The sequence below is a fragment of the Nicotiana tabacum genome, chromosome 2, assembly GCF_000715075.1.
Source record: "Nicotiana tabacum cultivar K326 chromosome 2, ASM71507v2, whole genome shotgun sequence".
In the NCBI taxonomy this organism is placed as follows: Eukaryota; Viridiplantae; Streptophyta; class Magnoliopsida; order Solanales; family Solanaceae; genus Nicotiana; species Nicotiana tabacum.
Genome location: NC_134081.1, coordinates 31585510 through 31601802, shown reverse-complemented (window position 1 = coordinate 31601802; position 16293 = coordinate 31585510). Strand labels below are relative to the sequence as shown.

The 16293-nt window shown below is 37.0% G+C and overlaps 1 protein-coding gene across 1 annotated transcript; it reads right to left on the bottom strand.

Moving 5' to 3' along the window:
• Positions 1-11875: 11875 nt before the first annotated feature.
• Positions 11876-14197, bottom strand: LOC107809694 (uncharacterized). Its single transcript, XM_016634359.2, has one exon. The coding sequence runs from the start codon at positions 13128-13130 to the stop codon at positions 12174-12176; it is 957 nt and encodes a 318-aa protein (XP_016489845.2). The 5' UTR covers positions 13131-14197; the 3' UTR covers positions 11876-12173.
• Between the last annotated feature and the right edge of the window lie 2096 nt (positions 14198-16293).

The window sequence follows — 16293 nt, the reverse complement described above, 5'->3', positions numbered from 1 at the left end:
CCTTGATAACACCAAAACTTACTCCAAACCAAATTTAAAGAACTTTAGAACCTTCAATAAGCCAACTTTCAACTTTAGGCACCGAAACGCTTCCGGGTCATCCAAAACCAGATCCGAATACACGCCCAAGTCCAAAATCATCATACAAACCTATTGGTTCCGTCAAATCCCGGTTTCGAGGTCGTTTACTAGAAATGTTGACCCAAGTCAAACTTAACCCTTTAAAGTCAATGTTAAGGAACTAAGTGTTCCGATTTCAATCCTAACCCCTTCTAAACCCAAACTAACCATCCCCGTAAGTCACAAAATAATAAAAGCACATACGGGAAGTCTTATTTAGGGGAACAGAGATCTAGAAAGTAAAACGACCGGTCGGGTCGTTACAGTATTAACTAATAACTACTTCAACCATATGGCATAATTAGAAAAATCCACATATAACTTATTTTTTAATTTATTAATAATAAATAACTAAATCAAAATATTTGAAATTTTACTATATAACAATTAAAACTATTATTAATAAATTTAAATAATTTTAATAATTTCGAGTATGATTTAAATAAAATAAATATTTATATCAAGATCAAAATATTGGAAATTTTACTATATAATACTTAAAAATATTATTAATAAATTTAAATAATTTAATAATTTTGTGTATTAATTTAAAATAAAATAATCTATATCTTCTATCTATCTACAATTAAAAGTAGAAGAAAAAGCAATCTCATTAAGCCATGTGACATAACCACAAAAATTCAAGTGGCATTGTTAAGATAAAATAAACTACCTTTATAACTAAAAGATATTTTAAATTTTAAATTTTGAATTAATTGGTTACTCTATTTAAATTAATAAACATAAATATCTTATAATTATCTATAATAAAAAACGAAAATATTAAAAAAAAAAACTACCCATTCAAATTATGAGAGAGAAGTAAAATAATTATATGATGCTCAGTGGCATAACCATAAGACGACAAGTCTCAAATTTTAGGACAAAGCTCTAACAAATTTGAAGATTCAAAAATTATTTAAAAACTAATATAAAAATAATAAAGACACAAAGAAATTAACTACCTAAAATTAACTACTCAAACATATGTGAGGGTTGGTTTAGGTGAGTTAATTTCTTTGTGTTTTTAATTATTTTCATTTTTCTTTTAAAAATAAAAAGTGTATTTATTCAGACAACATTATTGAGAATAATACAATAAAATATACAATAAAAAAATATTTTAAGAGTAATAAAATATATATCTTCTCTTATATAATAAAATAAAGCGAGCAGAATAAATAAAGTAATATGCTAAAAATTTTTTTTACTAACAATGTAATAATACTAAATATTTGATAATATAATAAAGAAAAATATATAACAAAAAAGTTATTTAATGACTATATAAGTCTCTTTAATTTAGTAGAGATTTTATTATTAGGTATATCGTATTGAAAATAAGATGGCAATTAAAATTTATTAAAGCAATAAGATCTAATATGTTATACAAGCCCGATCACAATTTAATTTAATTAATATTTTTTAATTGACCGTGCATCGCGCGGGTACGAATACTAGTTTTTTATAATGTGTTTTGTGATTAACTATACATCAAATGTGAAAATATTTTTTCTCTATCTATTTAGAAGTCAATTACCGATAATTATATGTAGCATAACAAACAATTGATTTAAAACCTCTAAAAGAGATAAATGATAAATTACAATAGATAAAAGTTCTTTATACTTAATATGCTAGAACATATATAATCTAAATCTTCAATAAAAGGGAATAGCAAATTTGGAAAAGTGAAAAAAAAACATACAATAAAGAAACAAGAGGGAATAACATAGATAACTTGTATTATAGAAAAAAACATAGATAACTTGGAAAATAACAAAAAGAAAAGAAAGAAAGAAGAATAACAGGTGGGGGGGAAGGGGGAAAACGAAAGAAAGAAAAGAACAAGAATGAATAGCAAATTTTGGAAAAACCAAAATGAAAGGAAATAGTTAAAACAAAATGAACATTAGTTCTTAAACACATACTGGCCATATGTGAATATAATAACCACTTCGTTCTTTAACTAATGTGCACCAAAACAATTTTATTTTGATGGGTAGGTTCCCCGGTACATATTAAGTCAAATTTTTAGCATACTAACACTACAACAACAAGCTCAGTGATATCCCACAAGTGGGGTCTGGGGAGGGTAAAGTGTACGCAGACCTTACCCCTACCTAATGAAGATAGAGAGGCTATTTTCGAAAGACTCTCGTCTCAAAAGAAGTGAAAATGAAGCAATAAATAGACAGTAGCAACAACCAGGTAATAAGACATGGGCACAAATGGAGATACGTGCAACAACAGATATCTAAGAATACGACACTATAAAAATAGATTCAGTCCTACTGAAAATAATGTTGATATCCAATTTTGCCCTCATGTTTTTATATGCTTTTAAAATATCATTCGTGCATCATCATCAATATTTTCTATAATTTTTCATAATTTTTGAAGCTTTAAAATTAATTTTCTTGCATTTAAATTACTTGAATATGTATTAATTACCTCTTTAAATTATTTTGTGATGACTTAATTTATCATTTGCATCCACATATATGTTTCATAATATTTGTACTTCATTTCATATAATTATATTTGTATTTTCAAGCTATATACATAATTTTGCAATAATAGCCTATATGCTATGCATAATTACAATTATTACATTATTCATGCTAAAATAGCATTTTTATATTTTTTATAATGTTAAATTATTATTTTCAATCATTTTATTGCATAAGTAATATTTTATTATTTATTAATTATTTTTTATTTAAATAATTTCGTATATTTAATTTGTAGCCCAAATTCGGAGCCAATTCCGGACCAATTTAATAGCCCAAACACCCACACCTTAGCCTAATAATCCCCAAAGCCCAATCCAAACGACTCCTGCAACTGACCCGGGCGTGACCCATTTAACGACCCGCCCCACCTATTCCTTAACCTTGGCCATTTATCTCTCAAGATCAACGGCCCAAGATCACCCCACCCCTTTTAATTAACTAAACCCCTGAAATCCTAAAGACCACTCTTCTCAAACCAACCGCCTCTATGCTCTCCCTAACCTTCTCCTCTCTTCTGCAAACCCTAGCCGCCCCACTCAAATCCCAGTCCCAATCCGATAATCACATGGAAATCTTCCATGATTCCTTTCATTTCTTGCACACACAGAGACGCTTACCATCTCTTAAGCGTTACAAGCATTTGGTACTTAATTATTTATGGAAACTGAATCACTGGTGTTCGTTCAACTCTGATTCTGTATTATCTCCATGTTTCTGACCTGATACACTCAGTACCAGGCCCTATGGGTCCGATTCAGTGATATTGTTTTACTATTTTTGTTCTTCGTTTCAAACTAGGGTTTGCCTGATTCTTCTTAAATTGATTCTAATCGATTTTGCAAGTTATTATTTCCCTTTTTTTGTTTAATTGACTGTTTTTCTTTGTTTGTGTGTTTAGTTTTGCTACTATATAAACCCCTCCTCAATTTCCCCTTTGGAGAGACGGGAATCACCTTAGGAACTATTCTCTCACTCTCACTTATTCTATACTATTCTGAAATTGAGCTCTTGGCCGGTTGAAAGCCAAGGCCACCGAATTTTGTTCACCTTCCTCCAGTGCAAGCACTACTCGAAGTCCAGTTCGAGGCTCTTGTGAACTCTGAAGCACTGGGGAGTTGAGATTTTTACTGGTCTTCAATAATCACAGCTATTCCTGAGATTTTTGAGTTCTTCATCCTTTGTTTAGTTTGTCTGCAACTGGTTAGTGCCATATACTCTCGCACTTCTACTTCTTTCTGTTCGTGTTTGTGTTATGTGCATTAGTGCTATTTGGACTTCCTTGAGTTAATTTCAATGTTATGCCCCTTCGTATACAATTCTGTTTGTTTTAGTACTACTCTGTAGTTCCACTAGCTTCAATTCTATACAAGTCTTAATCTTAACTCATATGTAGATAGTTAAGTTGATTCATGATGCATGCCTGATTCGTAATTGAAGCCTGAGTGATGGTTATTGAACTTTGTACTAAAACCTTACGAAACTATGTTCTTGCTCAAAATTACCCTTTTCATGTTGAATCTTGTATGCATAATGGACTATTTCTCTATAAGTCATATGACAACGCTATCTAAATACTTAGCCTAATATGCTAGCCTGAATGCATGCCCATTATGTGTGTCAAACCTGAACGGTTTCTAATCCTTATGTCTAGGAGTAGTTGGTTACTTATACCTGTTGCTTATTCTAAGTTTGGTTTCTTACCTTGTTTTGTACTATTATGATAATCAACTCATGCCTAGAATGTGTTCTAATTCCAGTTGAGATATCCATACCCAACTTTATCTTTTTGGAGTTCTATTGTTAGCTATGATCTGTTCCCATGCTATATGTAACCCTATTGTGTGCTTTTGTTTGATTTTCTCAATTCTATGTTCTTCATTATTAGTTGAGACCTTTAGAGTAAATCTCATAACCATCATTTTCTCCTATATGTGGCCAACTAGTATAAGGTTTAATGCTTGTACGTCCTATTGATGTGAAGTTGACATGTTTTTGCTTACTATAAGTCTTTCTGTTATTGTAACTGATACTCAGCATGTTAAAGTTTTCTCATTCTCAACTAAGTGACTGCTCGATCATGAACCTGTTCTGTTATGTTGTTTTCACTAGGCCTTCATGTTAAAACTTTCATGTGAAGGCTATGCTCTACTTGTTCTTGTCTATGACTCTATTAGATTTCATGTTTAAATCTCGTATCTAAAGTTCTTTTAGGCTAATCCTGAATCATTTTACTTTTCAAACTCCTTGGAATAGTTCCCTATCTTGTAATCCTTTAGCTTTGTTTCTGAGAATACAAGCATGAACCTTCCTTGTAAACTTGCCAGTATTTCTTGTAATCTTGTCTATGTGCTTTGGCTAGAACTGTTGATTAGTTATAGTTTTAAGAGTTAAGTAATTAATTCCACGAGTGGTCTGTCACCTGTATGGTTAAGTTTGGCATCCATTTGGCTAAGTAAGTCATTCATTGGGCTGATGTTGGGCCATATGTGTTGTTGGACCTCGGCATTTGATTCAGGAAGATTCTACTATCTTTATGAGCTTGAGATTTGGGTCTCTTGGTTGGTGAGGCTGCTGAAGGCCTAGAAATTCACTAGGTTATTTTATAGCGGGTCTGTACTATTTGATGGGGACCTGTACGTGTTTCAGCATGTATTTTTGTCATCTTTGAGTTTGTATTATTCCATTTCGGTCCTGTAACTTGTAATAACGAATAATTGGGGTGTTAGTGAAATTGGGGAATGGATGTACTTTGTTCTTGCATAAAGGGTAGAGAACATGCCTATAGGGTCTACGTGCTTTATTTGCTATCTTGTTAACTTGCTCTACTTCTGCACGCTAGTAGAAATCATGTCTATAGGAAATCACACACTTCACTCAACTTGCCTAATACCTCACATTATTCAAAGCATGACTATTTGACTAAATATTTTACCTGCTCTCATGTCTACTTCTGCATGATTATTAGATAGCATGCCTATAGGGTCATAATAATACATACCTTTGTTAATACTCATTTAGATACCATGACTATAGGGTCTTAACTAACTGATTACTTGGCTATTTCTGTTGTTTTATTATACTGTCGCCTAGATAGCATACCTATAGGAATAAGTATGATAAAAGCGAGGTCAAATACCGCCTATTAGAAATCTTGCCTATAGGATATTGTTATTCGCATAGAAATCATGTCTATAGAATCAAATGCTGGTAATTCCGAGTTTTAATAGCTTTCACTGCCCATTGCACAAACAACTTAGAAATCATGCCTATAGGACAGTGTCATTCGCCTAAGACGCCTAAAATCAGTGTTAATAATCCCGAGTTCGCAAATAGTTTACTGCCTCCTCGCCTAAGTCATTTAGAACAATAATGATGAATATACGATACTGAAATTCAGAATCACCTAAAAACCATGCATAGGATTTTAAGTCTTAATTCTGAAACTGTGTACTGCCTAAACTGCCCGCGCCCATTTGTTGTTTATGTGTGGAGGCTAACTTGGGCCTTTAATTGTCTTTATGTGAAGTCCTATCTGTTTTGAATGTCGCTTAGTTTTATTATTTTAAGAAACCTAGGAGAAGTCTAGAACTATCCAAATAGTAGGTCCAAAGCCTCCTGGACCATAGGTATGGGATGGGTAGTGCACGCATAGGATACGATTTAGAACTGAATTAGAGCGCCTTTAAGTAACAACTTCAACATAGTAATTGAGTAGCAAGAGATGATAGTCTGTTCCCGCTGAATAATATGAGCAACCTCTACCTTAAAGGAGTTATGAAGTATTATTTATGTTGCACGAGGTGATCCTTTAGGCTAAAAAACTTAGGACCTCCCCCCCTCCCCCTTTCTTTATATACTTGTTATTTACACTTAGTCATATAATATAGACCAATGTAGTTATATCCTTGTAATCATTAAGATTCGTACCGATTCTCATGTGTTATAGTAAGACTCTTCGACTTCTAAATTTTCCTTTGTCTATTTGATCATCTAGCCTAGGGGTGTCAATGGTTTGATTCGACCGGTTATTTTATAAAATTGGTACCATACCAATTTTTTGGTTATTCTATTATGTATAACCAAAATTAGACTTTTCGAAACCGTCTCAATCATGTCAGTTTCTAATCGGTATCGGTACGGTTTGGTTAATTTTTGGTATTTTTTTTAATATCATGTAAAATTCACCAGTAGAAGTAGAATGCAATAATATACGTTCTTTTATAGGACTTAGCAAAACACTCTAGAAATTTTTACTGTTTAAAGAGTGATGAATTAAAAAAAATAAAAGATGGCTAGAGTATAGATCCATCAACTATTCTACAACAACGTAAAAGAAACCAAGCAAAGGCAAAGAAAATATAAATCACATGAGCGGAAAGATATTAACCAAGTTGGGACTCAAGAATAAAGTATATAGAAGATTAAATATTCAAAAAGATAAATCTAAATTATATGAAAGGAAACATATTCAATACATTGTAGTTTGCTACTCATTATCGCTAGAATACTTTGTGTCTTGCTGATAAAGATACTTGAAATAACTTAGTTTAAGTAGATGTAGCATAACAGGTTTTAGGAATTAGTATTTTGAGTTTAATTACTTGTTGGCTTGTAATAGTTTGCATAATTCCAAGGCCTAAAAAAAAATTTAATGCATTATTATTTTTAAACTTACTAGATAAATATATTTTTCACAGGTAAAATTTATTCGGTATGGTTCGATATTTTTTTGGTTTATTTTTATAAAATAAAAAACCTACCCTAATTATCGGTGCGGTTATAAATTTATATAAAAACCTACGGTTTCTTAAAAAGAAGCCTAAAAATTGGTTCGGTCGGTTTAGTCGGTTTTCGAATATCCATTGACACCGCTAATCTAGCATAATCACATAATCTACATAGTTTAAAGTTCAGCTGGGACCAACAGTCATGGATTTCGAAGAATGCCTAATACCTTCTATTCGAAGTAACTTGAGCCCTTACCCGATCTTTGGTGATGTAGACTAATCAAATAGAGTTATTTGCGGATAGGTGCCCTAACGCACCTTAAAAATCGTTAGGTGGCGACTCTTCTCTTTTAATACCTTCCTTAAAAGAGTTGTCACACGTCGAAACTCGCTTTTGCGAGAAAATGGGGCGCGACAAATAATGACACAATATGAAATAGCAAAGGGCTAGGTGTTAGGGGCCTGACTCTTTGACATCTGGCGTGGTGCGGCTGTGGCAAGGATTGGGCGTGATGGCCTTGCCATTGGCCTATGTGCGGGCAAAACGATCATCGAGCAATGGGCAAGACATTGTCATGAGGGTTGTTGTGGGAAAGTATTGGTCAAGGACTTGGGGCACACAAGACATGCTTGGCAAAGGCTTGACAAGGCAGTGTTGGAGGCGGCATGGCATGCGCGCCAAAGTCAGTGGCACGGGCACTTTGGGTTGTGGCAGCGACAAGTGCGGGCTAAGCTAAGGCGAAACAGTACGGGATGATGGCAAAGGCTTTCAATAGCTAAGGCACGACTATGTGAATCAAAATACAAGCAATGGCACGGGTGAAACAAGTGTTGACATGGACAAGGTAGAAACTCGGCCAAGGCATGTGCGGGCGGCAATTGTGTTGGGCGTGTGCGGCAAAATCATGGGCGGCAGGTTGTGGGAAAGGCATTGGTGCGGAGCAATGTCAAAAGAAGTCAACGCTGGGCACAATGCCAGCCTTAGGCATGCAACAACTAACCAAGTCAAGTAGCACATGTAGTGCACATGCCAAAGTAGTTGGCGGTTACCTTTTTGTAACCACTTGTACCCACGTCTGTTTAGTGCTTGTATCCACTATCATTTCGTGTAGATCATGGCCTATGTAGTTGGGGATGTCAACTACAAGATAGAAACAAATTTAGTCTTAGCCCGCCAAGTGAAAAAGGTTGTAGACAACAAGTGTCAATAGGTTGTTAAGTGCCAAAGGTTGCCTATGTGCTATAAATAGGTGCATTTGGACTTAGTTAGATTGTGTGGGAATTTCGTGTGAAATTCAAGTGGGAAACAAGAGAGAAACGTGAGGGTTTCTAAGTGTTTCAAAATGGGGCTAAGGCTGGGCATTGGGCAAGTCTTAGTGTTGGCTATAGAACGACTTGTGTTCTTTGTCAAAGTGAGGGTTTCCTTTGTAAGTTTTCGAATTAATACAAAGGTTGAGATTTTCCCGTATTTGATTGTGTTCTCTTTGCATTTACTGCCTAAATTCGTCTTAGGCCAAATTTGCTAAAAATTTGACTAAGTGTTGGGAAAGGCTGAGTCAAGCGCAACTTGACTGCCGCGCGGGTGTGACTTTAGACTGACTAAAAATGCCCCCGTGACAACTGGTATCAGAGCGGAGTAGGTTCGTGGCGGTGGCAAGACGACCAGTAGCAGATTTCGTGTTGATGTTTGAGAACATGGCTGGTGGCACAAATGGTGAACTTTGCCAAAGGGTGGAGCAGTTGGAAGCACTTGTTGGGTAGGCTCTTGAAGTAGGTGCTGATTCTTCTGCTCTTTCGAGAATAACACGTTTGGAGGAAGATTATGCGGCGGGGCATGAGACTATGCTGACAGAAATGGCCTTGGTACGCAAGGAAAAGGAAGAACTGCGCGAGGAGGTGGTTCAACTTCGAAGGCCATTACAAAACACTGCCTCATAGAAGTGATGATCGCACCAAGGTGAGGATTCCAGAGCCAAAGGCCTATGGTGGTGAAAGAAGTGCCAAAGAACTGAAAAATTTCTTGTGGGATATGGAGCAGTATTTCCAAGCTGCTCGTGTGTTGGATGATGAAAAGGTGACCATTACACCTATGTATTTGACTGATGATGCAAAGGTATAGTAGCGTACACGAGTTGTGGAAGTGGAAAGTGCTGGACTGCCCAAGATTGAAACTTGGGAGATGCTGAAGAAGGAATTAAAATCTCAATTCCTTCCAAGCAACTCGTCATGGGTTGCAAGAGATAGACTGCGTCACTTGAAACAAAGTGGCACGGTGAGGGAGCATGTCAAGGTTCTCATCCTTGATGCTGAATGTAAGTAATATGGCAGAGGAAAACAAGCTGCATTACTTCATGAGCGGATTAAAGGGCTGGGCGCAATTAGAGTTGAGAAGGCAGAATGTTCAAAGCCTCTCTACTGCTATTGTGGCGGCAGATGCGTTGGCTGATTTCAATTTAGGTGATGACCCGGTTGAATCTTCGCATTCAAAGTTCGATGCAAGGAAAGAAAAGGCAAGGGAATGGAAGAAAAGCGGGAAGGGATAAGCTGCCGAAGATGAAGGGTATGACAAGAATGGAAGGCAGGCGGAGACTTCCAATGGCAAGGAAAGAAGCGACAAATTCAAAGGCTGCTTTACTTGTGGTAGACAACATTTGAAGAAGGATTGTCCGGTGCAGGCTAGCGTGAATGCTATGCTGGCTGCGGAGAAACAGGAACAAATGGCGGAGGCAAATGCCATTGTGGAAGATGTGAATGGAGAAACAGGGGCATTGTATATCAACAACCCCTTGGGGGTGATAAACTGAGTTGGCTCGACGAGGACGTCGATTTCACAGGGTGCGGGTGGTTTGTTAGGGGCTTGACTCTTTGACATCGGGCGTGGCGCGGTTGTGACAAGGATTGGACGTGATGGCCTTGCCATTGGCCTATGTGCGGGCAAAACGATCATCAGGCAATGGGCAAGACATTGTCCTGAGGGCTGTTATGGGCAAGTATTGGTCAAGGTCTTGGGGCAGGCAAGACATGCTTGGTAAAGGCTTGACAAGGCAGTGTGGGCAAGTTAGAGGCGGCATGGCATGGCATGCACGCCAAAGTCAGTGGCACGGGCACTTTGGGTTGTGGCAGCGACAAACGCGGGCTAAGCTATGGCGAAACAATGCGGGATGATGGCAAAGACTTTCAATAGCTAAGGCACGGCTATGTGAATCAAAATACAAGCAATGGCACGGGTGAAACAAGTGTTGACATGGACAAGGCAGAAACTCGGCCAAGGCATGTGCGGGCGGCAGTGGTGTCGGGCGTGTGCGGCAAAATCATAGGCGGCAAGTTACGGGCAAGGCATTGGTGAGGAGCAATGTCAAAATGAGCCAAGGTTGGGCGCAATGCCAGCCTTGGGCGTGCAATAACTAACCAAGTCAAGGAGCACATAAAGTGCACATGCCAAAGTAGTGGGCGGTTACCTTTTTGTAACTACTTGTACCCATGTCTGTTTAGTGCTTGTATCCACTATCATTTCGTGTAGATCATGGCCTATGTAGTTGGGGATGTCAACCACAAGATAGAAACAGATTTAGTCTTAGCCCGCCAAGTGGCAAAAGCTGTAGACAACATGTGTCAATGGGCTGTCAAGTGCCAAAGGCTGCCTATGTGCTATAAATAGGTGCCTTTGGACTTAGTCAGATTGTGTGGGAATTTCGTGTGAAATTCAAGTGGGAAACAAGAGAGAAACGTGAGGGTTTCTAAGTGTTTCAAAAAGGGGCTAAGGCTGGGCATTGGGCAAGTCTTAGTGTTGGCTAAAGAACGACTTGTGTTCTTTGTCAAAGTGAGGGTTTCCTTTGTAAGTTTTCGAATTAATACAAAGGTTGGGATTTTCCCGTATTTGATTGTGTTCTCTTTACATTTGCTGCCTGAATTAGTCTAAGGCTAAACTTGCTGAAAATTTGACTAAGTGTTGGGAAAGGCTGAGTCAAGTGCGCAACTTGACTGCCGTGCGGGTGTGACTTTAGACCGATTAAAAACGCCCCCGTGACACTAGGCATAGCAAAATACAAGACTAGTACTAATATTACAATTCATAATTTATCTTTCAAAGCATGGGGCTGTGAACCATACTTAAAAGTATAGATCCGCCCCTGGGGACACTACATGCCCGGGCAAATATCATAATCAAACAGCTAGAAAACTAACTAGTCTACATATATATCCTCAAATCTTTATCAAGCAGTTTCAGTTCAGAAGAATTGGATTTCTTTGCCCATTATTAGCATCTAAATACCTGAATAATTCTTACATGCAGTACTTTTGACCTGAAGAAAGACGGAAAAAAGCTAAGAGATCTCATAAATAAGTCATTCTGTTTCTTTTTGCAACGATATCCTTGTAAACTGATTTTCTCAGCGACTGCCAAAAGCAAAAGAACACAAGGCTATCACAGAATCACATTCATCTTATATATTAGGCTAATACATCAGAGTAACTTGGTTGCTGAAAGAACTCATAGTTAATGAAGAAGAATGCCATCAAAAAGACTTATTCATTGTCAATATCATCACAATTAAACTCACCTTATGCCACAATGCACACCACAATTTATCATCACAAATACTAATGCTTTCCGTGAGAGTGACAGATTATCATTTACAGGATAACCCTGAGCTACTCACACTGCTACCAGAAGCCTAGTAAAAAATTCAATAAGGCAACAAAAAGAAAAATAAAACACCGAGAAATAGAGGCGTGTTGAAGAATATCTAACTGCAACAAATGAAACATGAATGTGAATGTGTGAGGCAGCTTGTACAGAATGAATTGACTAAGGCACGTATTCACTCTCTAGGGTTGGTTGTGTTCGTGTCACAGTAGCAGCTGGTGCTTTTGTGCTCCCAATTCTAGTCATATGCAATGCTTCTCCAACCTCCGCAGCCCTCTCCATCTGTTGCATTTTCTTCCTCCTCTTGTACTTGCCCACCCACACTATCAGAAGGCCTAACAAAAACAACAATACTAGTCCTCCTGCAACCGAACCAACAATTATCCCGACCTTTGACTTGTTTTTCTTTCCCTTACCTGCTGGTACGCGTGCTTCCTTTGGAGGGCCTCCTGGTGGTGCAGGAGAGACTGGAGCAGGAGAAGGAGCGACTGACTCGACAACAATAGAGAAATGCCCCGGTAGAAAGGTCGTGCATATGTTGTCCGACAATACACTGCTGAAATTCACTGATCCTTTTAAATCAAATGAAACACACATAGCAGATGATCCAACAGGCGCCGGCTTGACATCTGAAAACCTTATTGAGATGGGCTGACCAGAAGCCCTGATGTCCAACTCAGGCAAGTAAATTGCTGAAAGGTTTGATGCATCATAAGCAAGAAGACCCACCACAGGAGTCAAGTACATGTAACCAGGTAAACTATAATATCTTGCAGACCAATTGCCCAAATTTTGGTAGACCAATACAAGCCTCTCAACATAAGGTTGCTCAACGACCCCAACAGGTATCTGAAACTCTTTATATGTTGGAACACCTCTGGTCCATAAACTGCCACTCCTGAGCCTCATGGCTGACACCTTAATCCCTGTCAAATTCAATGGCACATCTCCATCATAAACAACACCTGTCCTTGGACGGGCAAATGCACGATAAGCATAATCTTGGAGGAGTGCATCTAATGCCCTTGCAGCTCCCAGGGAAGAACAACTCCCTAAACGTGGCAAGAAACATAGCCACAATAGAAGAAGAAGCATCGAGAGACTTTCAAGAAGCCCCATCGATGCTTCACAGTTTCAGACAACCAGTACAATCTTCCTCAGCCCTCACACTGCAGATCCGACAACTCACAAAGACAAGGTCAACCCCCAAACGACAGTACTCTACTTATATGGTGACAAGTCTTCAGATCCAAAATAAGCCTTTAAACAAAAAACCTGGCCGACCATGTCATCTACTTTTAGTGCTTCGACGTGGCTCCAACTTCACACTTAAAGTAGTATTTCAAAAGCCACAGATGGTAGCAGAATAATCTAGTACAGCATATGAAATGTGACAACAACTGTACCAAAAAGATCCATTCTTGGGGGGGATGGATAAAGCAAGCAGAGCTGGCACTTTCACCCGTTAACAAAGTCACAAGCTCTAAAACAGCTTTTTTACCTTTGTATTTCTTACTCAGCAAAGAGACTAGCGTAAAAATAAGAGCTTAATAATCCCTGCGAAACCCTAATTACTCAACTTCCTTTATAAATCCTTACCCAAAACCGTAATATTGACTTGATTTAATACTCAGATTAGAGCATTTTACGGAGATAGAGCAATGTAGATTCGTTAGATGACCAAAAATTTTCTACCATCTGTGAGTTGATAAGCAAATTACCTGAGCTAAGGTTACCAGTATCACTTTCAAAACCCTAATCCACGAGACTCACGCTTAATGTGGAGAAAATTGATTGTAGCGGAAGCTTAAAAGCAAGTTTGGCATTGCTATGAGGCTAGAATCAAGGAAGCAGACCGCTCCAAGAACCCTAAAAAGTGCAAAGCATTCTGCATTCTTTCTAACTTCCGTACAGAAACAGGATTGAGAGATCGATGTGCCACAATTGAATAGGCACACGACGTCGTTTTAGTAAGCAAATATTACTGTCTGGTCGAATCTCCAGCGACCGGAGATATGGAAACGGAGCTGAAAAAGCAGACGGAGAAGATTAAATCTAGAAGTTTCTTTGTACAGAGAAGAGAAGATAAGCTTGGAGATGAAATGGTGGGGAGAGTGTAGTTGGGTGTGAAGAGAACGAAGAAAAGTGAATAAGGCTAAAAGACAGATTAAGAAACAATAGAGTGGGCCTTATTTGGGCTAAAATGTGAATACACTTTAATAATTACTACTAATTCCCTTATTTTTAAGTGTTGTACTATTATTATTATTTTAATTTAATACATCAATATATTTACACACACCACCTTTATACAGCTGTATCATCGTGTGAATATGAATAATGGAAACAAAGAATCAAGTCAAAGATGAACCCACTTCCGTCAATGAGTACATATTTGTGAATATTTATTTTATAGAAAAAAGAGCTGGATTTGTTATAAAATAAAAGTAATTTAGTAAAACATGAACAAGACATGTTGTTATGAAATAAAAATAATTTAGTAAAACATGAACAAGAAATGGAGATAGAGAGAAGGAAGAGATTTTCTTCTTCAATTGTGTGTATTTTCTTATCTATTACAAAGCCTTTATATAGGCATGAAAAGTGAAGAAAAATATGTCATTGAATATGTCATTAAGCATAGAAATATGTCATTGAATATGTCATTAAACATTTGAGAAGATCACGGAGGAAGAGTAGACATCCACCATAGTTTGATTTTTCTTATAACACTCCCCCTTGGATGTCCATAGATAATGTGCCTCGTTAAAACCTTATTAGGAAAAAATCCTATGGAAAAAAAAATCATAGTAAAGGAAAAAGAGTACACATGTTTAGAAATACGCCTTTTGGTTGTCTCGTTAAAAACCTTGCAAGGAAAACCCAGTGGGACAAAACCTTATAAGGAAAAAAGAGTACAACGCGTATTAACTCCCCCTGATGAGAGCATCAATTCACATCCTTGAGCTTTCGCATCCCAATCTTGTACACTAGTTTCTTGAAGGTTGACGTCGGTAGAGTTTTGGTGAACAGATCAGCCATATTATCACTTGAACGGATCTGTTGCATATTGATATCACTACTCTTTTGAAGATCATGTGTGAAAAATAACTTTGGTAAAATTTGCTTTGTCCTATCCCCTTTATGAATCCTCCCTTCAATTGGGCTATGCATGTTGCATTGTCTTCATACAAAATTGTGGGTAGTTTGTCACACTTCAAACCATATTTGTCTCGAATAAGGTGTATTATAGACCTCAACCATACACATTCTCGACTTGCTTCATGAATAGCAATTATCTCAACATGATTAGATGAAGTAGCCACGATTGATTGATTAGTCGATCGCCAAGATATGACAGTGCCTCCATATGTAAACACATAGCCTGTTTGAGATCGAGTCTTGTGTGGGTCATATAAATACCCAGCATCGACATAACCAACAAGATCGGGACTGCAATTATTGCCATAAAACAATCACATATCGGTAGTTCCTTTTAGATACCGTAATATGTGTTTGATTCCATTCCAATGTCTCCTTATAGGAGCAAAGCTATATCTTGTTAAGACATTAACTGAAAAAGTTATGTCAAACCTTGTAATGTTAGAAAGATACATTAGTGCACCAATTGCACTAAGATATGTTACTTTGGGACCAAGAAGCTCTTCATTATTTTTATGAGGTCGAAATGGATGTGCTTTATCCATATAGAATCGCTTTAAAATCATTTTAGTGTATGCTGATTGATGGACAAAAATTCTATTTTTCATATACTCAATTTGTAGACCAAGACAAAAGTTTGTCTTTCCAAGATCTTTTATTCCAAATTCTTTCTTTAAAAAGTCTACTTCTTTAGGAAGCTCTACTGCTTTAGGAAACTTCCTAGGAGTTCCAATGATATTTAAATTATCAATATACACGGTAATTATAACAAATTTAGATCCAGATTTTTTTATAAAGACACAAGGTCAAATTGAATCATTTTTGTACCCTTCTTTCAACAGGTACTCACTCACGCAATTATACCACATGCGCCCTGATTGTTTCAATCTGTATAAGGATTTTTTGAAGCTTTATTTAATAAATTTATTGGAAACCTTAATATGCTTCAGAACAATTTAAATCCTTCAATGATTTTCATTATACGCATATCATGTTTTTCTTGTATTGCCAGATTAAAACATGAAATGGCGACATCTACCACAGGAAAACATGTCTCTATATAATCAATGCCAGGATATTTACATATCTTCTTGTGACACAAGTCGTCTTTATGTCTATC

Excerpts from the sequence above, each read along its gene's own strand:
- LOC107809694 (XM_016634359.2), bottom strand. The coding sequence starts at position 13,130 with ATGGGGCTTCTTGAAAGTCTCTCGATGCTTCTTCTTCTATTGTGGCTA.